We start from the raw sequence: 22,974 nt of genomic DNA, 5'->3' as shown, positions 1-22,974 counted from the left end.
CTTGGTCAGGAACTAAGATCTCACGTGCCTGGGGCAACTAAACCCGCACGTGCAGGCAGGGCAGCAACAGAAGACCAAACACTGCAGCAAACGGTGCCATAAGCTGCGATGGAGACGCCGAGCAGCCAAAACAAAGCAGCCCGGCGGCTCAGGCGGCAGAAGCGTCTGCCCGCGATGCGCGAGGCCTGGGTGCAATCCCTGGGTCAGGAAGATCCCCTAGAGAAGGAAATGGTAGCCCACTCCAGTATTGTTGCCTGGAGAATCCCATGGACAGAGGAGCCTGGCAGGCTGCAGTCCATGGGGTCACGAAGAGTCGGACATGACTGAGTGACTTCACTTCACTTATATATATATACATATATATATATATTTTAAATAGCTAGTGGACCAGCTGTGGAGGAAGGGGGATAAGGGACTCGGGGGGAGCTCAGGGATGGCTCTGGGGAGGTGGTGATGTTTCAGCTGGGCCTTGAATGTGGGCACAGACAGAGGCATTCTGGTGGGGCCCTGCTGTGCACTGAGGTGTGGCCGTTGGGCAGCACTGGAAAGGCAGGTGGGGGAGGCCCCTGGGGGCTCCAGGTCACCTCTGCCAGGCTCCCAAAGCCCTGTATACATCCTCAAGACGCGCAGCACCGCTGCGTCTAATTATCTGCAAGGTGTATGGTTACCGTCTGTTTTCTCCACTAGATGACGAGCCACGGGATGACAGGGACCAGCTCAGCTGGACCCTAGTGCCGGCAAAGGCTGGCACATACATAGCAGGTGGCGGCAAACCCAGAGCAGCGACCATGGAGCGGGGGTGCGGCTCTGTTCAGGCGCTCAGTAGTGTCTGACTCTGCGACCCCATGAACCGCAGCACGCCAGGCCTCCCTGTCCGTCACCAACTCCTGGAGTTCACTCAGACTCATGTCCATCGAGTCGGTGATGCCATCCAGCCATCTCATCCTCTGCCCCCAATCCCTCCCAGCATCAGTCTTTTCCAATGAGTCAACTCTTCGCATGAGGTGGCCAAAGTACTGGAGTTTCAGCTTTAGCATCATTCCTTCCAAAGAACACCCAGGACTGATCTCCTTTAGGATGGACTGATTGGATCTCCTTGCAGTCCAAGGGACTCTCAAGAGTCTTCTCCAACACCACAGTTCAAAAGCATCAATTCTTTGGCGCTCAGCCTTCTTCACAGTCCCAACTCTCACATCGCAGGCACCTGTGTGTGCATGTGTGTAGAGGGAGAGAGAGACCAAACTAGATTGCCCAGTGTGTTTGTGTATATGTGTGCGCCTGTGTGTGTCTTTGTGTATGTGTGCACGTGTGTGTGTGTGGAGATCGAAAGAAACCTGTGACCCAGATTGTCCACCTGGGATTTGGGAAACGGGGGGCAGCCGTCCGAGTACAGGGTTTGAAGCTGGCGCTGGTGCCAGGGCTGGTGGGTGGTGAAGGAGACGGGCAAGGCCCTGTGAAGGGCGGAGAGAGGCCCTGGGCTGCAAAGGGAAGGTTGGGTGGGATTTGGTGCCAAGGGAGAAGGTGGGGTTCTTGAGGACCTGGGCACACCCAGGGGAAGGAGCAGGACTAGGTCAGGGCTGCAGAGTTTGAGGAGCTCTCTGGGGTAGATCTGCTGGACCTGGCTGAGGGGAGGCTGGTGGGGCTGCTGAGACCCCGTCCCCAGTGGGGAGAGGAGTCAGGCTGCAGGCTCTTCCAGGTTCCGCCCCTGCCACACACCCTGGCCTGCTGCCCTGCTGGAGCTCCAGCCTCAGGCTCCCTCCCCACCCTGTCTCTATGGGTACCAGTGGCCCGGGCCTCCTCTCTGCTTCTCAGACTCCTGGGGCCAGTGATTAGTTAGGGCCTGGCCGCTTCCCCAGAACTCTTTCCCCCACTGGGAGCCCCTGGTCCTTTTTCAGGGCTCAGATGAGGCCTCACTTCCTTTGAGGTCCTTGCCTCGCCCCTAGACCAGGCAGATGTCCTGGCTGTGCCTGTGTGACCACCCACCTGTCCCTGCTCTGAGTGCTCGGCACACCTGGCGCCGTGTGCCTGTGCAGCTGCTCCAGGATCTTTAAGGGGACTCGGCGGGGTGGGGGACAGCCATCTAGGTGCAAGTTGGGCTGGTAGGGGGCTGTTTGCTTTGCAGACACAACTTCTCTTCTTGGTGTTCCTGGGGGTTCCTGAGGCCCACCCCCTAAGCTCAGGGCTCATCATCCCTGCTCCCTGCCATGGGTCTGGGAGGGTGCTGGACCCTGCAGGCACCATGGAAGTATCTGTGGATGGCTGTGACAGAGTGGGGGCCCTTCCAGGATGCTGGAGGCACAGAAGTGGGCCAGATCGCCCAAGGGAATGGGGAGGGAGGAAGGGAAACTGGGCACCCAGCCTGGAGGCAGGGAGAAACTGCTGAGGCAGAGGGGGTCCTGAGGCCAGCCGGCCAGCTGGGGTGTGCGAGGGACTTCAGAGAGCAGTTCCAAGGCACAAAAACTGAGGCAGAAGTGCAGTGGGCAGCCCTGGGGAACCTGAGTGCCCCCGCAGCCCAAGCACCAGAGTCACAGGTAGAGAGGAGCTGGAGAGGCTGGCTTCTGTTGGTTCATTCATCCAGCAAACATCACCAGAGCCCGCTTGGCTCCAAGACCTGTGCTGAGTGCTGGGGTGCTACAGTGAACAAGACAGACAGCTCCCCTCACCTTCCACCACTCCTCCGAGAGCCTGTTCCAGCAGGACTTCTCCTAATGGAACACTGGACATATCCTGGTGCCCGGCAGTGGGGAATTGTTAGAGGCCGGATGAGCAGCCGTACAATGGGCCATCAGATGATGCCTTTTCATGTTTTTTTCTAGAAAGATGCTTCTGACCTGTTGTGAAGCAGGGAAGGTAGCTAAAACATCTGCTTGTTTGCTGTTTAGCTGCTAACTCGTGTCCAACTCTTTGTGACCCCATGGACAGGAGCCGCCCCCGCCCAGGTCCATGGGATTTCCCAGGCAAGAATACTGGAGTGGGTTGCCATTTCCATCTCCAGGGGATCTTCCTGACCCGGGGACTGAGACTGCATCTCCTGCAGTGGCAGGCAGATTCTTTACCGGTTAGGAAAGTACAACCTCTTTTTGTAAAAAAGTGAAAAATCTATATTTTTGATCAGTCTGTCTCTGTTTGTCCATGTACATGGACAAAGGACCAGAAGGCTGTTTCTCTGGATAGTAATGTGCTTATTGCTGAGTGGTGGGGGTGTGAGGATTTGGGGAAGCTCTGCACCACTGTTTCTGCCTCCAAAAATGGTTATGAAGGTGTTAAACATCATTACTGACCTCACAAAAAGAAAAAGCAAATGATTATGGGGAACTTTTAACTTTGCTTTTTGTTGTTCCTATTTGATTTTTAAATCTTTCTATAGTGTCCACAGGCATTTCTATAATATCCAAAGGCATGGGCTTCCCAGATGGTGATAAAGAATCTGTCTGCAAATGCAGGAGATGCAAGAGACACAGGTTCAATCCCTGGGTCGGGAAGATCCCCCCCTGGGGTAGGATATGGCAACCCACTCCGGTATTCTTGCCTGGAAAATCTCATGTACAGACTACAGTCCATGCGGTCACAAAGAGTTGGACATGACTGAGCACACACACACACACACACACACGCACACACATAATATCCACAGGTCATTTTTTAGAATTAAAAAAACCTTCCCCCTAAAGAGCACTGGAGTCTGGTGTACTTCTGACAGTGAGGTAGGTGGGAGAGAGGGGGCGGGAAGACTTGCTCAGATTTGTCAGGAGTCGGTATGTTCTAGCAGAGTCTTTCTGAGAGGGAGGCGGGCAGGTGGGCTGGAGGCTTCCGGGAGGAGTCTGCTGCGGGACTAAGTCTCTTCAGTCGTGTCTGACTCTGCGACCCGTCAGGGACCAATGGCAAGAGCTCCTGCAGGCTGATTCTTCCCAGAGCCTTTGGGTGGGCGGGAGTGGAGGGGAGCCTGTGGCTCCCTGGTTGGCACCTGCAGGATGCCGGCAAACACAGGATAGGCACAGAAACTAATGCTAGAGTCGAGTGCGCTTTCCCCTGCCTGTCACCTGCATTAGGGGTGGCAGTGGTCTCAGTTACACACACCAAGGGACCAACGGGTTGAATGGTTCCATTCTTCCTACAGCTTTCAATACTGTGGAGGCTGCTTTCCCAAGTCCCAGCAAAGGGGCAGAGCCTCAGGGCAGCACCCTCCACTGAGCAGGGGACGTTGAGGGCCCCGTGCCCAACGCCAGGTATGCTGGGGACAGCACCAGGGCTCTAGGGCGTCTGGTGGTGGGAAGGGCCTGGGGACCAGGGTTGCCTGTGTGACCTTGAATAAGGGTCTGCACCCCTCTGAACCTCTCAGTTCTACGTGTGCGTGTGGATGGCAGTCCAGAGCCCAAGGCTGGGGTCACGTCCACAGCGCCCGGCACATAGTCGACTCCCCACGAACAGAAAGAAGTAGGGGGGATGCATCGCCTCCCGCCAGGCGGTGGGCGGTGTCCCGGGCTGGTCTCCATCCGCTGCTCCTGGGCCTGTGCAGCTGGATTTTCGCTGACCTCTACATGGACTTCCTGGCCTGCTGGCCCCTTTCCCCTCCTTATTTGCCTGGGACTATACTGGCGCTTCCTGGTGGCTCCGGCGGTAAAGAATCCACCTGCAATGCAGGAGACCTGGGTTCAATCCCTGGGTCGGAAAGATCCTCCAGAGAAGGGAATGGCAACCCACTCCAGTGTTCTTTCCTGGAGAATCCCATGGACAGAGGAGCCTGGCGGGCTAGGGTCCATGGGGGTCACAGAGCTGGCCACGACTGCGTGTACACACACGGCACGTGGACGTTCTAACCCTTGGGCTCCATCATGGCCTTTAGTTTCTCACAGATGTTTCAGGACAATACACCACACACAAGGTGGCTGATGGGAATGTAGAGGATGGGGGTGGCAGGGAGGCTCCCCTGCAGGTGGGTCGAGGGCCCCTGGCAGCGGGAACCCCCGGGGAGGCTCTGAAGTGTAGCTTGGGCCTGGTGGTCCCACTGCTGACTGTTGACCCTAGGCCTGACCTCTAGCCTGGATCACACTGGCCTGGTGAGTCCTCCTGGCTGAACAGTCTTCTTCAGGGGCTGTTCCCACCCAACTCCATACACATTCCTGCACCGCCCCCGCCCCCCCCCCCCCCGCCCCGACACCGTGTCCTCATCTGCCGCTGCTGCTCCAGGCCCCAGAAGCCACGTGCACCCTAACCCCTGCCGGTGTCCTCTGAGGGACCTCGGAGCTGGCGGCTCCTGAGCCCGGCCTGCGTGTCTGACCCTGGGTGAAGTGCCTGAAAGCACTTCTTACCTCATCCTCACTATGGGCCAACTATGTACCCATTTCTCAGAGGAGTAAATCAAGCAGATCAAGGTACTGGCTGGATGGGGGCGGCGCTGAGTCTCTCTTTCCCGTCAAAGCTCACGCCCCAGTAGCCTCTCCTGGACTGAGGCCCCAGGGTGGCCCTGGCTGCCTTGTTCTGTGCTCAGTTGGCCTTAGAGCCCCCAATCCTCATCTCTCCAGGGTCAGCCCTGTCTGAGAGGCACCTTCTCCCAGAACCCTTCCTTCTGGGAGGCAGGGCTGGTCCACACAAAGACAACGAAGAGGCAGATAGCAAGGCCGGTAATGACAGTGCTGGCGGGCAGCCACGTGTCAGCTTGCAAGATGTGCTTACATGTGCCCTCACGGAGCCCCCTCAGCGAGCCCGGAAACTGGCATCACTTTCACATTTTAGGGATGATGAAATGGGCTTGGAGGATTTCAGTGGGCCCAAGGTCTCTGGCTCCTCCTGCGGAATCACAGGGGAAGTGGGCTTGTCTGACACGGGTCCTGTGTTGGTGAGCAGGATGAGGCACTTCCAGCTGGGCAAGAGGAGGAGTCTCTACAGTCCTGGAAACTGCTGGTGGCTGGTGGCTCCTGCTTCTCCTCCAGGCCCACGCAGCCTATCTCTGTGGACAGCACCATCCATCTGACCCCCAATCCAGACATTAGCCTGTCTTTCTTTCATTCCCCAAATCCATCCCACGAGCAGGTCCAACTGGATCCATCCAAGTGAAAGTAAAAGCGTTACTTGCTCAGTTGTGTCCAATTCTTTGTGACCTCATAGACTATACAGCCCACCAGGGTCCTCTGTCCATGGGATCCTACAGGCAAGAATACTGGAGTGGATAGCCATTCCCTTCTCCAGGGGATCTTCCTGACCCAGGGATCGAACCTGGGTCTCCCATGTTGCAGGCAGTTTCTTCACCATCGGAGCCACCAGGGAAGCTTGGGTCCATCCAAGTTATAATCCAACTCTGCCCACTGCTCTCTGACCTGCGCTGTGGCCACCTTGGTGTCAGTGGCTGTCGGCTCTTGGCAGGCCCCTCTGGTATCCCCCTCTTTGGTTCCACTCTGCCCTCTGAACCCGGCTTCCACACTGAGCTGATCGCAGGTGAGTCCCATCGTATTCCACCAGTGGCTTCTCACTCCCAGCAGAAAGCTCACACTACGATCTGACCCCTCTGACCCTTTCCATTCTCCTACCACTCCCTGTGCTTCCTCCCTGGCCCTCTAAGATGCCAAGCTCACTCCTGCCCCAGGGCCTTTGCACCTGCTGTTCCCTCTGCTTGGCCTGCCTGGACACCAGGCTGAACAGTGGCTCTGTCTGGTTGTTTAGGGCTCAGGTCAGATGCCGCCAACTCCCAGGGGCCGTCCCTGCTTTCTCTAGGTTGCAGTGGGAGCCCTGACCACATCAGCTGTTCTCTGTCCTGACATGGGCCCTCTGTTCTGTACATTGGAAGCTTGGTGGGGGCAAGAACCAGGTCGATTGTGGTCACCACTGAATCTCCAATGCCCGGAACAGTGACTGCCCCAAAGTAGGTTGTCGTTCAGTCACTAAGTCGTATCTGATTCTTTGCCACTCCATGGACTGCAGCATGCCAGGCTTCCCTGTCCTTCACTATCTCCCGGAGTTTGCTCAACCTCATGTCCATTGAGTTGGTGATGCTATCCAATCATCTCATTCTCTGTTACCCCCTTCTCCTCCAGTCCTCAATCCTTCCCAGAATCAGGGTCCTACCAGAGTAGGTACTTGCCCAGTAATTCTTTGCTGAGTGAAAAGTGTGAAAGTGTTAGTCACTTAGTTGTGTCTGACTCTTTGTGACCCCATGGACTGTAGCCCACCAGATTCCTCTGTCCACGGACTTCTCCAGGAATGAATACTGGAGTGGGTTGGCATTCCTTTCTCCAGGGGATCTTCCCAACCCAGGGATCCACCTGGATCTCCTGCTTCTTCTGCACTGCAGGCAGATTCTTTACTGCCTGAGCCACCAGAGTGAAAGAATGAATGAAGCTTCTTGAAGTTGTTCTAGGAAAAGCTGGAAAGCATGGGGTGGATGGGGTCCCAGGTGTCAAGTTGACCCTCCCAGGGCCCAAAGCAGGAGCCCTGGGGCCCATGGAGGGTCAGGCTGGCAGGACAACTTCCCAGGGTCCCTAGCTCTGAAGTTCTATGGTTCTGTGATTCATTCAGAGAGTCACAAGGCAGCATCCTGGATGGAGGCAGGGCAGACCATGTGAACTTGGCTTTGGGTAGGTAGGCTGTTTGTGGGAGATCCCCAGGGGTGGAGGGGCAGAGCAGCAAGGAAAGAGATGGAACAGGAGAAGCCCTGCTTTGGATAACAGACAGATGCCACCTGACATACGAGGGAAAGGTCAAAGTGTCCATCCCGGCGGTCAGGGCTCTGCTGGAAACAGGCCTCCTAGCTGGCCTTTTCTCTGCATCGGAGGCCTCCCCCGTGGGTCTCCTCTGCTTCGCTGACGGGAGCCAGCACTTATTCATACCATCTTCCCAGTGCCTGGCTGACCCAGAGAAGTGGATCCATTCAGCCAACAGAAGTTTACTGAGCACCTACTATGTGTGGTACACTGTTCTCCCCAGGAGCTGGGGACAGAGAAGGGGAGGATGACTTCCTGCCCTAGTGAGGAAGAGGGATGAATGGACACATAAACCTACCATAAAACATCCGGCAGTGGGACTGCCCTGGTGGTCCAGTGCCTAAGACTCTGAGCTCCCAGTGCAGGGGGCCTGGGTTTGATCCCTGGTCAGGGAACTAGATCCCATGTGCCAAAACTAAGACCCGGCACAACCAAATTAAAAAAGAAAAAACGGAAAAAAAAAAAAAACCCACATCAGGCAGTGATACAGGTTATGGAAAAATCAGGGAGAATGCAACAGTGGGGTATTACCTTAGAGAGGTAGTCAGGGTCACGTGGGAGTGAGAGTGGGCCATGGAGAGAGCCGTGAGAACATGCTCGCAGAGCACCTGCTAAGCCCCTGAGGTGGGAACAGCCTTGGCAGGTCGGAGGGCAAGGTAGAGGCGGGAGGGCAGTGAGTGACGGGAGGCAAGGGCATGAGTGGAAAGGCAGCCAGGCTGGGCAGCACGGAGCCAGCTGGGCCATAGAAGGACTCTGTGCTTTGATCTGAGTGGGCCAGCAGGAGAATGTGCTGGATTCCTCCAGCTGGCTTTCGCAAGCTGGTTGTGAACATCTCGTCCCCACTCTGTGACGTTCAGTGACATCACACTGGCAGCTTGGAATCGCTGAGGTGGGAGTATTTACACCACCGGGATGGGCAGTTTCTACAGATGAACCCTGCCCTCCACCTTCCAACTGGTTTTAAACATTTATACTACTGGGAAGTTTTGAGTTGGGGAGGGATATGGTCTGTTTTAAATATCATCAAATATCAGAGAATGGAGAGAAGGAAAGTGGACAATAGGAGGCTGAGAGCGAAATAGGAAGTCTAGGACTTCCCTGGTGGGCCCGAGGCTAAGACTCTGTGCTCCCAGTGCAGGGGGCTCAGGTTTGCCCCCTGGTCAGGGAACTAACTACCACATGACAGAACTAAAGATCCTGCAGGCTGCGACTAAGACCCATTGCAACCAAATGAACAAATATTTAAAAACAACAACACCAGCAACCACAAAACTAGGAAGTCTAGTTAGCAGGTTAGTGCAGCGATCCAGGGGAGCGATGCTGTGGCTGGACTAGCAGAGCAAAATCAATGGTGGTGAAGAGAGGGTGGGCTGTGAGTCTCCTCTGAAGGGAAGCTGCCAGAATTTGCTGATGGACTGGATCTGGGTTTCTGAGAAAAGGAGTTCAGATATTCTGATGTTTTGGGTCTGTGCAGCTTACTGAATGATGGTGCCATTGATGGAATGGGAAAGACCCACGGAGTAGGTGTTGGGGGTGGTTCTCAGGGGTTTGGGTTCTGAGATGCCCGGTGCCCCAAGAAGAGAAGTCACACAGGGCTGGGACCTCTGGGTTGCATTCGGGATAAAGGTCCCAGCTGGAGATGGAGTTTTCAGCAGGTCGATGGGACTGAATGAGTTTCGCTGGGAGAATGTGACAGGAAAGAGAAGGGGGCCAAGGTCTGAGTCCAGAGCCTCCCCTCATTTCAAGGAAGAGGAGAAAGTGAAAGTGTTAGTCGCTCAGTCGTGTCCGACTCTTTGCTACCCCATGGACTGTAGCCCGCCAGGCTCCTGTCCATGGGGATTCTCCAGGCAAGAATGCTGGAGTGGGTTGCCATTTGGGCTCCACAAAGGAGACTGGGCAGTTACGAGCCAGGAGAGTAGAACTAAATTGCACTCTGCCCAGCTGATATTTTGGGGGTTTTGTTTTTCACGCTAAGCAAGACAGGTGAGAGGACGGATATCAGGGATTGGTAGCTGTGCAGCCATCATTCCTCTGGGAATAGAATCCCTCTTCCCTATGGAGAACCTATGGAAAGGGGCTGAAGTGGGCTGACCAATCCCCTTAATCTTAGAGATGGACACATGCCCAGACCTGGCCAATCAGAGGGCTCCTGGCTCCCCATCAGCTGTGATTGGTTCAGGGATGAGCACCTGACCCAGACTGCGCCAATGAGTGGCATCCCTGGTACTTCCTGTTGGAGCCATGGGAAGATGCCCCTTCTGCCAAAGTTGCTAAGCTGGGGAAAAGTTATCCTGGGGCTGCTAATGGAAGGGCCAGTGGTGTAATTGTGGGCCCAGTGCAAAATACATATGCAGGATCCCCTGCTCAAAAAGCAAGAAAAAGTACCACTAGCAGTAGCTAGAACACTTTTCCTTCCTTCCACAGGCTCTCAACTTGTTGTGGTGGCTTTTTTTTTTTTCTATCTGCTATGTCATTCTCGGGGAAGGCACTGGCACCCCACTCCAGTACTCTTGCCTGAGAATCCCATGGACGGAGGAGCCTGGTGGGCTGCAGTCCATGGGGTCGCTCAGAGTCAGACACGACTGAGCGACTTCACTTTCACTTTTCACTTTCATGCACTGGAGAAGGAAATGGCAACCCACTCCAGTGTTCTTGCCTGGAGAATCCCAGGGACGGCAGAGCCTGGTGGGCTGCTGTCTATGGGGTCGCACAGAGTTGGACATGACTGAAGTGACTTAGCAGCAGCAGCATGTCATTCTAAGTAAGGAAAGAATAAAAATGTTAAGTGATTAGCATGAATTTTTACCATTCATCTTCATACTGTGCAATACCAGTTTAAAATGCAAATATTAGAGCAGTTAATTCGTGTAACACAAGTTACACAATTTGTATTTTGTGGCTAGTCCTTGATGGTACCTTGACATGGCCGGAAAAGACAGATACAAACCAGATTCAAGAAGGTTATGGGAGGAGAGAGGGCTTCCTTGGTGGCTCAGATGGTAAAGAATCCGCCTGCAATGCAGGAGACCCAAGTTTGATCCCTGGGTTGGGAAGATCCCCTGGAGAAGGGAATGGCTACCCACTCCAGTATTCTTGCCTGGAGAATCCCGTGGACAGAGGAGCCTGATGGGCTACAGTCCCCGGGGTTGCAGAGTTGGACACGACTGAGCAACTAACACACACGCACACACATAGGAGGAGAGGATCCCCCAGGCCAGGGGAGTGGCTGAGGGGATATTGCAGAACCTCGCAGACATCCCTCCACCAGGCCATGCGTGACGTGTGTGTTTCCTGCCTCTCTTGGGCCTGACAGTTACTGAATTACTCCTTCCACCAACCAGCAGGCTGATGTGCTGAGTTCTGATCAGAGCTTGGATCTAGGCACCACCCCCACAACATGACTCATCTCAACCTCCAGCAGAGGGATGACCTCCCCCCCACCCCCCCACTACACACACACTTCAGTCCCTGGATAGAGGGTAGGTAAGAGGCTCGCCTCCTCCTAGTCACAGTCTCTGGTTGGTTTCTAGATGGGTCTTGGTGCTTCCAACCCAGGGTAGCAAGCACTGTCACCATGCCCTGTGGCGCTGCTGGGCATGTAGCCTGACCCCAACCTCCCTGTCTGTTCCCAGGGTGAAGGGGAGCAGTGGTCACATGAGAGGGGATGCCAGGCAGGGCCAGGGGCCAGAGATAGGGGAGTCAGGGGCAGAGAACCTCTTCCAGGGAGGCAAGGAGGTACCAGGAGGCAGGATGGCAAGGGAGTTGAAATTTCAAGCCCTCAGCTCATGGTTCATTGTCTCATCACATTTCACTTGCAAAACGCAGATTCAAAGTCAAAATGATTATGGCTTTCAGGACGGCATAAATGTTAAGCCCCATCAGGACAGCAGGGCGTGACACCCCAGGCCTGGAGTCTTTTGAACGTGGGACCCTGGTGGTGACTGTACTGGTCATGTGCTGGTGGAGCTGGCCCTGGCTGGTGGCACTCTTGCTCACGCCCCAGAGAAAACCCAAGAAAAGGCCAAAAAGAGACAGGAAATGCCAAGAGACTGTGAGTGAGCCCTGGTGACATCATGTGAGCCTCTGGGTCCAGCTGTGCCTGGAGCTAAAACAAGATGGACTTTCCAGTTCCTGAGCCAGTGACTTTTTTTTCGCTTCAGTTAGCTTCGATTGAGTTTCTGAGGCCTGCATAAGGGGGGACCTGCAGAGGAGAGGATCCAGGCCTGAGAATCTGGTTACCTGGACTTCTTGCTTGGCTTAAAGCGTTTGGAACTGTCCATCCATCCAGATGGTTAGATGGCATCACTGACTCAGTGGACATGAGTCTGAGCAAACTCCCGGAGACAGTGAAGGATAGGGAAGCCTAGCGTGCTGCAGTCCATGGGTCGCAAAAGAGTCAGACAGGACTGATCAGCACAATCCCCAAAATGCCTGTGAGTCACGCAGAGATCTGACTGCCCCCTCCCCGAATGGACATGTTCTGTTCTCGGCCGGGTCCTTTATCTGAGTTAGACGGCCCATTCTTTGTCCCAACAAAGGGAAGCTTTATTCCTCAGGGTTCCAACCTTCCTCAGGCTGGTTGACGTGGGTGTCAAAGGAGACCCTCACGTTCCCCCCTGGGGTGAGGGATGTATGTGTGTGTGTGTGTGTGTGTGTGTGTGTGGCCTGGAGGGTGTCTGGGAGCCAGGGAAGGAAAGTGAGAAAGGCTCTAGGGAGTGTTTAAGAAACATCAGGAAATGATTGGGTTGGCGGGGGCAGAGTGGGGGAGGAGTTAGAGACCCAAGGGTTGGGGGTGGGGAAGGGGTTGACTGGGGGAGGGTGAGCAGATCATCCCTCACCCACTATTTCTCCTTTAACCCGCTCCCTGAACCCATCCCTTTGTTCATTCCATCACCAAGCCTACATCCTGAATGAAGTCGTTAAACCTGCACCGAGTGACTGTTGACTGTCAGGTGTAGCCAGGCCTCGAAGGTATCCAGACACCTCACTGGAGGTTAACCTCTTTGAAGACACACGTGCCAATTTGTGGAAAGACCCAGAAAAATCCACCAGAGTTTAACTCGCCTTCTGCAGTCCCAGCAGTGAAAAGATCTTGACTGAGTCTCTCTGGATAAAGGTGCATCTTGTTACTTCTTAGGTAATCAGTTTTGTTCAACAGGAGTCAGTAGAAAAAGTGTCCTGCGTTTTGCAGAGGGCGTGTATTGTCTGAGCGGAGCTGACCAGTGATGATATCGCAACTCTGGTTTATTGGGCGCTGGCTGTATGGCAGGCGCGGGGCTGTAGAAGGCTCACAGCATAGGTGGGTGCTCACAAGCATCCTCACTGTGCAGACAAGGGTTTGGAGACTTGAAAAAGGGCCTCGAAGAGCCTAGTGTCACCTAGAAAGTGGCAAAGCCCCGTGTGTAACCAGGTCGGTGTGGCTCCAGTGGCTGAACTTAGAACGACAAGTCCCGCCTTTGGACAGGCCCCCCTCTTGGGGAGGTGGCCCCAGGAAGCCCTCTGGTGCTTGGTCCTTGCATGCTGGTCCACATTCTCTCATTTGATATTACTAACTTCCAGGGAGGGGATGTCTCACAGGAAACTGGTGTATTGCCCTAGGACACCCCTCCCACCCTCCTCCGTCCATTGGAAAGAAGGACAAAGCTCAGCCTCTCCGGATCACCAGGCAAACTGGTTGGAACAGCTGCCCCAGACTGTTGTTATACTGGTTTATCCCCTCCTTCTGTCCCCCCCACCCCCTCCCCACCATTGCCCTGGGGGAAGGCAGGAATTTTCTATAACACCAATAATCACTCCCATTTCTTGAGTGCTTGCTGTGTGCCAGGTGTTCCAAGAAGCCCCTTCTTGGGTGACAGCTGAATCCTCCCATCCCTGCCTTCCTCTGGTCCCACCTCCTGCCACTCTGCCCGTGGCCCTCTGCCTCTTGAGAGCCATCTTCCAGTTCCAACATGCCAATGAGTTCCTGTGTTTAGTCCCTCTGCCTGGAATGCTCTTCCCTCATTGTTCACCCAGCTAGTGTGGTAGAGATTTCTAGGGGTCACCCATCGGCACTTCACTTCTCTTTCCCAGGCCCCTTGCAGTTAGGCGGGGTCATGGGGCTAATTCTGGCCAATGGGCTGTGAGCGTTAAGTGAGGAGAATTCCTTCCCTTGCAGAATAATCCAACTCTTGAATCGCTGCTGAGCCACTGTGTGGGGGGAAGCATCCCGGAGAGTTGTCCCATTCGGCTGGCCTTTGCATGGTCAAGAAATTAATCTAAGTTGTGTTGAACTGCTGAGATTGGGGGATTAATGTGTTACCGCAGCAGAGCTTATCCTATACTGACTAATACAGCTGATCTATTCAGATCTCAGCTCATGTATCGCCCTCTCCGATCACCAGATTTAAAGTGATGCTGCCAGCTCTTCACTGTTTCATTTTCCCACAACACTCATCTCAGCGTTCAGTGGTTCACTTACTTATTGTCTGTCTCTCCATTAGCACATAAGCTCCATAAAAGCAGGGTGCTTCTCTGCCTTGTTCATGCCACATCCTCAGTGCCTAGCACAAGGCCTGGCATATACAGGTACTCAATATATTTGAATGAATGGGTGAGTACATGCATTTCTTGAATGAGTCAGTGACAGAGGCAGGTGGCCATTCTCGTGCGTAGATGTGGAGTCTGATCTTGCCACCAGCGGTTTTCTTACTGTGATTAGACATCAGAAGGCTGGAAGCAATGGTTCTTTTGTCTATATTTGGAGTGTCAACATTGGATTCAGACCTTCCTTGTCTCCTCCCACTCTATCCCTTCAGACCTGGGAATGTGGGCCGGCTAGGAAAACAACTCATCCCAGGTCCCAAGCCAAGCCTATGGCCAAGCCAGAGTCTGCCCCTGGGTTTCCAGACTCCTAGTCCACAGACCTTTGTGCTGAGCTTTGCCACTTTGTCTTTAGTTTCAGCTTAAGTCACTGAAGACACTTCCTGAGCCTTTCCCTCTTAACTACCCACCTGGCCAGGTAATCTAGCAAAATTCTGAGCAAAACATTCTGTGATGATTGATGGGAAGGATGGGGCAGAGTTGGGACAGGGGTCAGAGGTGAGGACAAGCAAGGCTCCCTCCAGAATGCCTCTCTGGGGTTTGTCTTTTTGTCTCACAGTCTCTTGGCAGAGGCAGAATGCGGCATGCTAAATTCTGGGGAGCCAAGGCCTCTTGGTCGAGAGCTCTGTTCTCAGGGGTTGAGCCTGCCTCAGAAAGGTTGAATAGCCCTGCTCCCTGCACTCTGCTCTGTAGCATGCTGAACACTGGTGATAGCACCTGTCACATCACATTTTTTTCCTCTGAAAAATGTGGCGTTAATTTTTTTCTTCTAAATATAAAAGTGATACATGCTCATTGTAGAAAATTTGGAAAACACAGAAATGTGCAATGGTGAAGCAAAGGTCATCTGTATTCTCTCCACCTTTCAACTGTTGCAGTATTTTCCAGCTTCTGTTCCGTTGGTTTCGTCTGCACATGTGATCGATAATGTTACCTGTTCCCCAGATGTCCCTGGGCCCTGCCAGCTGGGGGTGTACAGGCGGGCATGTTAATTTCAGCGTGTCCCTCTCCATTCTGCTGGCCAGCACCTTGGCCTCCCTTCAAAGCCTTTTCAGCTGGGTCTGGGAGTGCCAGGGGGAATCGTGTATGAGCTCCAGCCAAGTTCCTCCACTTAGGCCTCCTTGCAGGTACCCACTGCCCTAGTCCCCCGAGGGTGGCTCTTGTCAATGTCCCTGCCCCGGGGCCTGCAGCCTCCCCTCCCCTGGTGATTCCTGAGTGGCAGCCCTGGGAAGAATTAGATGGCCCTGTGGCCTCATTATCCTGGCGAGGAGCAAGGCGAGTATTTTTTTCCAGAGCTGTGTTGGCTGCATTTAATCACCCAGGCCCTGAAGCACCCATGCCTGTGCCCTGGGTCTCCCCAAGTCCCACATGAAAATGCCTCCTTTAACTTCCTCTTTCTGGAGGACATCTTTGGTCTGTCACTTTCTTGAGTAGAGTACCCATTTTCTGAGAAGAGAGCTCCTTCTCTGTCTGTGAGATTTCAGCAGGGGCGACCAACCACCCTCTAACTCTGCTCCAGGTTTGGGACAGGACATGGTCTTTCCCTGAGATCTTCTGAGCTGACAAGAGAAGAGGATAGCCATTCTTGGGTGGCGAAGATGTGGGATGGGAAGCCAGAGCTGCTGTCAGGAGAAATGGGTCTCCAGTAGGAGAGTGGGTGCCCAGTGCAGAAAAGAAAGTCACAGGAGGCAGAGAGAGCATCTGGAGGTTTGTCCCTGAATCCAGTTGTACCTGAAGCCTGCTCCATCTCTGCCCACTGTACAGCTGAGTGCCATGAACGAAGAAATCCCACTTCCTCCCATGCTGGCTCCAGTCAGTTCACTGTTCCCTATCATAAGGGTCCTGACAAATACCAGGAAGAGGTCAGTTTCTGTGCTGGGTGGGGTGTCCTGTATGTCTCTCCATCCTTCCACCCAGAGCATGAAGTGTCAGAAGATGTGTGCACCCAATCTGCTAGCTCAGGTTCAGCTGGAACTAACCAGTGTTGCTATTTAGACAACATCAGGGTCATTTGACAGCTCACACTGTAGTATGTAATAAATTCTTCTCCACTAGACTGTGAACTCCAGCAGTAAGACTGGCCACTTGATAGTCATGTGATTTCGGGCAACCTTTCTCATTTCTAAAACAAGGATGCTCATAGTATATTTCTCTGAGCATAGCTGGGAAAACTCTGTGAATTCATACAGAGGGACTCTGCTGTCCTTTTCTTTGATGTTCCTTTTCGCAGCAATCAGCTCAGTGCTTTGCCCTGGTTAGGCACTAAGTGGGGCACCCTGCAAATGTGTGTCCCATGCATGGAGAGGCAGAAAGACACACCCTGTTACCAGAGTGACACCCACCTACCCACACACAAACACACACGTACACAGAATAGAAGCCCTCAGAGCTCAGCACCCCACACAGCGACCCTCCTGGGAGCCCAGGGCATCCCCAGCCCCTGGCTTCTCTGGAGGGCAGCCTGCAGCTCTCTCAGGCTCTCAGCTGTCATCCCAGCAGCTCCATATTGCTAGGAGTGCAGCTTGGAGCCTGGCTCAGCCCTACACCACGTATCAAGGGCAGCAGAACCTGCGGTGTTCTAGGAGCTAGGGGAATTGTGTGTGTGTGTGCATGTGTGTGTGTGCGTGTGCACATGCTGGTTAACTTGGGGGGGGCGGAGAGCTTTCTAGAGCCCTGGCTTCCAGAACTGCTCTTCTCTGAAAGCTCTGCCTCATCACTAAGTCCCCTTTCTTTCCCAATCTCCCTACCTCCTCAATGAGTGTTCCCCAACCCCAAGTCTTGCCTACGGGCTCCTGTGGGGTCTGTCTGGGTCATTTTCCTGGAAAGAGCAGGGCTTGTCTGTGGATCTGGGTCTGTGGACTCCTGGTTTGCCTGCCGGCCTGCCCCTCTTCTTCCTGCCCCAAGACCCAGGTTGCCTGCCTTTCAGTTGTGTTCTGCTGGGGAGCATATGTTAGTTTCCCAGGATGTCCTGGGAGGGCAGGCAGAGGTCTCGCCAACCTTCAGGGGAGGGGTCATGGCATCGAGTGGAGTGGGGATGCTCCTTAGGGCTCTTGTGTTGGGGACAGTGCGTTTGGGTGGGTGTGGCCTTCAGTGTGGTGTGTACTGTAACATCAGGATGGCTTGTGTTGCTATTTCAGGTGGACCCTCTTAGTGTGAGAGGTGGCCGGCCAGGGGATTGTGTTATTGGTTGCTGCACGCTGTGCTCAGGGCACTGACCGTTTGCATGGCTGCCCAAGGTCCCTTGGCCCTGAAAAGATAATTGAGTGGGAGGGCATCTCTCTTCCGGGTGCTCCGGGCGCCCTCCATCCCCTGCCCACGGGGATCCCTGGATCCCAATATGCTTGAGGTCTCTGGGCACAGAAGCTCAAGAAAACCTAGCAAAGGAGAGGACAACCCGGGTCCGCGGCCCCGTTCAGTTCAGAGCTCTTATTTCGCAGGCCACCACCCACGCTCCTTTGCCCGTAAGGGACAGGTGGTAGGTCCCAAGCCCCTTGGCTGGTCCCTTCGGATGCCCAGGTCCGCCCTCCCAACAAAGGCGGCCGACCACGTGCCCTTCCTCGAGGCGGGCCCGGAGTGGGGAACGCATGCTGCCCCCGGGTTTCCGCTCCAGCCAGGGTTCGAGCCAGACCGCGCTGAGCCCGGGGTGGGCGCGGAGCACCCCTCGCAGCATCCCCCGCCACCCCGGGTTGTGCCTCGCCCACTCCCAGCCTCAGTCTCTGCAGCGTCCTGCAAGCGGCGCTAGGGGGAGCTGTGGCAACTGGCTTGGTGGATTGAATCAAAACCGCGCATCAAACGGCTATTCCTTAGACTTGCAGGGGATGGGTGGGTGGGGGGCGCACGGGGAGGAGGGCGACACACCCTTCCCCCTCCTCAGCAGCTCCAGACTCTTCTCTTCCCGTAGGAGGCCGAGAAAACAGCCCTGGTTCTGTGTGTGAGGAGGTGAAGGTGCCTTTCCTCCCCGGAACTCACGCCTCCGTAGCCTCCCTCTTTCTTCCTCCCCCATCGTGGGCCCTTCGCGGCCCCCACCTCCGCGGTCCCCCTCCCCCCGCCAAACCCCTTGGTTCTCGAGTGTCCCCGAGAACTTCGCCTCGCGCGTCACCGGGACCCAGAACCCAGCGGGCTCCTGGGACTGGCTTGCGTCCGCCTCTCGGAGGCTTGGGGTGGGGGTGGGGGGTCCTCTCGGCTGCAGCCCTTCCTCTCCCTGCGGGGGGCGTGAAGGCTGGGGAGGAGGCGTGAGCCGTCCTGCTGGTGGCGGGGGGTGGTGGTGGGGAGCTCGCGCAGCCAAGGGGAGCGCAGGGGCGAGAAAGCGAGCGAGGGCACTGGGGAGACAGCCAGGGACAGAGAGAGGGAGAGAGGGGGGCGGCTATCAAATCGAGAGCAAGCTGCCACTTTGCTTTTTTTCTTTCTTTCTTTTTTCCTCCCCTTCAGTCTTTCCTATCCCCTCTTAAGCTGGAACCACCCCGCGCGCCCCTGGGCCCGAGGCGCGGCTCCAGATGTGAATTTGGTTCCAGTGGGGAGGACGCGAGCTTCCTCGGGGCCTTGGCACATTCTCCCACTCTGAGGTCATTCCGTAGGTGGTCAGAGCGCAGAGCGCGCCTGGAGCCTTCCTGCCTCCATCTACTGGGGAGGGAAGAAGAGAGGCGGGCGGGAGGGCGCGGAGAGGGAGAGGGGAGGGGCGCGAGGAGGGAGGGAGACGCCGCCAGCACACCACCAAGTGGCACCGAGCAGTGATAACAAACTCAACTTAAAAAAAAAAAAAAAAAGGAAAAAACTTCCCCAAGTTGCAGCCGGAGCTGTGCGGACGTGCGGGCGGAGGCGCAGGGCGGGGACTGTGGGTGGCCCAGAAGCCCCCGATGTCCCCCAGTGGCTCTCCCCGGCCCAAGAGAGCTCTGAGTTGAGGCCGAGCAGGCTCTGCGCCCCTGGCTGGGTTAGGAAATGTGATGGTGGCTCGCTCGGCTTCCTGCTGGAGACCCTGGGGGCGGGGGGACCGGTTCCCGTGGGGGTCAGGCCCCTCTGCAGAGGCGGCGCGGGGAGGGGGGGCGGCCCGGGGAGGCGCGCAGCACCGGCTTCTTCCCCAGCAAACAGAACTCCCTCCCATCCCTCTCCCACCCCCGGCCCTGCGGATGTGGGCAGCTCCTGCCCTCCCAGGCTAGGAGAGCTGGGCTTTGCAGGAAGGTAGGGGGCTCGTGTCACCTCCCTCTATCCTTCCCGCCACCTCCAGGCCGATCTGAAAACAAGGCGCCGCCATCCTCTAGAGTCGACTTTTTTATTAAGATGATAAATTTAAACAGATCATCTGAACAGTTTTACCCGGTTGATACACAATTCAGAATGCACAAAAATACAGGGGAAGGAGGGAGAAGGGCCAAGAAAGGAAGGGTTGGCAACTTGTTTTGGAGTCCACATGGTGCTGATGGCAGGGAACCAGAGGGGCTGCAGGCGAACCCCACCTTTTTTTTTTTTTTACAACAAAAGGCTTTAAATTAAACAAAATCTATCAAGCTGAAGACACAGGACGGGGTTCTTACGGGCTCGAACAATGCTGGTTTCATGAAATGCAACCGAAGGCTGAACTAGGATAGTGCAACTTAGAAGCACACACACACACACACACACACACACCCCACATCTGACCAGGAACTTAGTGAAAAGTCTCCAACGCAGTCGGCGGTCCCGGCCCCTCCTTCTCTCCGGGCCGCCGGGGATCCAGGTGAAGGAATCGACTTCCTTTTTTGTTTAGTGGGGACCGCAGTGCTGGGCATGATGGGAAATGTAGTCGGCCGTGCCCGCCCCCTACCCCTTTCCCAAACAGTGTCCGAGAGTGTCGGGGTGTCCGGCGCCACCCCCGGGTCTGGAAGACGGGTGGAGGAGGGGAGGAGAACAGAGCCAGAGGGGCGGGGAGACGAGGGGTTCAAGACACCCGCCCTGGGAAGAAAAGAAAAAAAAAGTTGAAGTGTTTTCATTTCTGCCTTCTCATTTTGAGAACTTTGGAGGCCGCCCCCAGAGAGGAAATGTGACCCAAACCTCCCTTTCGGAGATAGAGTTTGCCTTTGTTTTTGCTCAGGATTTCACAAGACCCATTCCTCACCCCGCGGAGGGACTCGAGAGAACAGAGCTCCGGGCTTCCTGGGTCTGACGTCTGATTGGAATCTGCGTCCGGGACCCCGCGCCCTCCTGCGCTGCGCCCCCGGCGCGCCCCGGCGGTCCGGGCGCCCTGCCTCGCCCCCCGGCTGCCCGGCACCTCCTCCGGGCAGCAGCCCTTCCTCACGTGGCTGGCTCCTCGCTAAACACCACTGCAATCACTACAATAATAATAAAAAAAGAGTAGGAGAAACACAAAGCATACTTAAATAGGCGCTTTTTCTCTCTGCAAAAATAAAGTCCAAGATCTTAGATTTCTTTTTTTTTTATTTTACAATTTATAAAACATCAGTCGTCTCCCTCTGCTCACCCCCTGCTCAGCCCGGAGTGGCCGGGCGCCCGTTCGTTCCCTCCTCTCGCCCCTTGGCCGAGTCTTTGTCTGGCCCCAGCCCCGCGGGGCCACGGGTCCCCGTGCCCTCGGGGGTCCCTAGAAGGCGACAATGGCTCGAGTCCAGGCGCCGAGGCTGGCGAGCGCCTGCTTGGCGCACAGCTGCCCGTTGAGCGGCGGCGGCTGCTCGGAGGAGTCCGGCTGTCGGCTCACCAGCCCGGAGAAGCCCGAGCCAAAGATGGAGATCAAGTTTGAGATGTTGGACGCGTCCGGGGACGAGTCCGGGCAGAAGTCCTCGAAGCGAGCGCGCTTGCAGGGGGCGAACGGGACGCCCCCGGGGGGCTCGGCCCCCAGGTCGCCTGCATCCTCGTCGTCGTCGTCCTCCTCCTCTTGGCCAGGGTAATACTTGCGCTTGCAGCCGGTGGCGGACGCCAGGCCGGGTCCCGGGGCGCCCTGGCCACAGCAGGGGCAGTGGGCGGAGGCGCAGCAGTCCTGGTGCAAGTAGCCGTTCTCCACCGTGGTCACCACGTGAGTGTCCAGGTCCAGCACGGTGGTCTGGCTGCTGCAGTGCACGCCAAAGTCCGAGGGGGCCGGGTACGCGCCCCGGTAGAAGCCGGGGGAGGAGGCGGGGGCCGGGGAGGAGGGCGGGGAGGCGGCGGCCGCGGCCTGAGGGGCGGCCCCAGGGGGCGCGGAGGGCGCGGAGCAGGCGGCCGAGGCGCGAGGGTCCCGCGGGCAGAGAGACGCGGGCGGCGGCGGCGGCGGCAGCGGCGCAGGACCCGGCTGCAGCGGCTCCAAGGGCTGCCCGCGGTGGGGCGCGCCGTGCGGCGGCTGGAGCGCGGCGCACCCGGGCAGCTCCGAGAGCGCCCCCGCGCCGCCCGCGGGCGCCCCGGCCGCCGCCGCCGCCGCGCAGCCCCTGGGCGCCGGGTGCTGGTGCAGCTGCTGCTGGAGGTGCAGCTGGTGGAGCTGGTGGAGCTGGTGCAGCTGGTGACGGGCGACCGGTTCGCGCGCCTCCGCGTCCCCGCCGCCGCCAAGTTGGAGAGGGCCGAAGTCGGCCGCGCTAGCCGGCATGCCCGGAGCCGCGTACGCGAGGTGCTGGTGCTGGTGGTGGGGCGGCTGCTGCTGCTGTTGCTGCTGCTGCTGTTGGCGCCGGTAGAGCTCGGCGTAGCGCTCGCTCAGGTAGAGCTGGCGCGCGTTGCGGAGCACGTAGGACACCAGGAGGTTCTTGTGCAGCTTGATGCCGCCGCGCTGGGTCCGGGAGCTGTGGATCTTGCGCAGGGAGATGCTGATCAGGCTCTGGGCGTCCAGGGCGCACTCCATGCTCCCTTGAAGACGGCGGCGGCGGAGCAGCCGCGGCCGTTGCTGCTGCTAAGGCTGCTGCTGTTTCGGCTTCCAGCCGGCCTCCGGGAAGCGCTGGGCAGGGGAAACGGAGCCCGGGTCAGCGGGTCGGCTGCGCTCCGAGAGGAGCCGCCACCATGCGCTGCGCGCCACCCGCGGGATCGTGCTCCCCAGACGGCGCCAAAGCAATGAGCCTCGGCCGGCCCGGGCCCCAGCTATTTAGCCGGGCGTCCGGGCCCCGCCCCACACCTGATGAGCCAATGAGAGTGCTCCAAACCTCCCGAGTGACAGACGCTGCCCGCCCCGGGGCCTCTAAGCTGGCCAATCAGACCAAGGCGGTTCCTTTGTGCTATTCAAATACCGAACGGACCCGGGGCCTCCAACGCTGCCGCTGCCTCGAATGTTCTCCTGGGGCCGCCGCGCCGCGCGGGACTTGGAGTCACGGGGGCCGCTATCTGCGAGGTGGCCGCCTCGCAGCCGTCACGTTGGAGCCCGTGGCAGCCCTCGGCCTAGTTCCTGGGAGCCCAGGGTCGGTTCACCTGCGTGGTGCTGCGACGGCTCCTCCCCCTTCCGCATGGCTGGGCCTCACCTGCAGCAGGTGCGCGCAACTCCGACTCCCGGCCACGCGGCACCTCCTTCCTGATCTGTCGCACCCCCGGGTGACCCACTGGACCCAAGGCTTTTGCAAGAGCCTCGTGGGACCTGTGGGGACTCCTCAGGGGAAAGAGATTTCGAGGTCCCCTCAGTCGCTGAGAATGTGGGATCTGACTCTTTGACTTTTTGGTCGAGGGGCCTCAGAGAACACTCGGAGAAGGGCCGTCCTCTCCGTTGGTCTGACGGAAGAACCCCACATTTTGATCTTTTGGTGAATTTTGATCTCCCCAGATGGAGAAGGCT

General features: G+C 56.7%; 1 protein-coding gene and 1 long non-coding RNA gene across 2 annotated transcripts; both read right to left on the bottom strand.

The window, feature by feature from the left end:
- Positions 1 to 19,525: 19,525 nt before the first annotated feature.
- On the bottom strand, positions 19,526 to 20,558 carry LOC138436533 (uncharacterized). Its single transcript, XR_011255458.1, has 2 exons — positions 20,362 to 20,558; positions 19,526 to 20,198 (listed from the first exon to the last, which is right to left on the bottom strand). It is a non-coding gene; the product is annotated as an uncharacterized lncRNA (long non-coding RNA).
- Positions 20,559 to 20,663: 105 nt separating this feature from the next.
- IER5L (immediate early response 5 like) lies at positions 20,664 to 22,277 on the bottom strand. Its single transcript, XM_069582192.1, has one exon. It carries the CDS (start codon positions 22,057 to 22,059, stop codon positions 20,842 to 20,844), a length of 1,218 nt encoding a protein of 405 aa, XP_069438293.1. The 5' UTR covers positions 22,060 to 22,277; the 3' UTR covers positions 20,664 to 20,841.
- Between the last annotated feature and the right edge of the window lie 697 nt (positions 22,278 to 22,974).

Source organism: Ovis canadensis, chromosome 3 (assembly GCF_042477335.2).
Source record: "Ovis canadensis isolate MfBH-ARS-UI-01 breed Bighorn chromosome 3, ARS-UI_OviCan_v2, whole genome shotgun sequence".
In the NCBI taxonomy this organism is placed as follows: Eukaryota; Metazoa; Chordata; class Mammalia; order Artiodactyla; family Bovidae; genus Ovis; species Ovis canadensis.
Note: the sequence above shows the minus strand (reverse complement) of the source record. Positions and strands in the feature narration are given on the sequence as shown.

Excerpts from the sequence above, each read along its gene's own strand:
- IER5L (XM_069582192.1), bottom strand. The coding sequence starts at position 22,059 with ATGGAGTGCGCCCTGGACGCCCAGAGCCTGATCAGCATCTCCCTGCGC.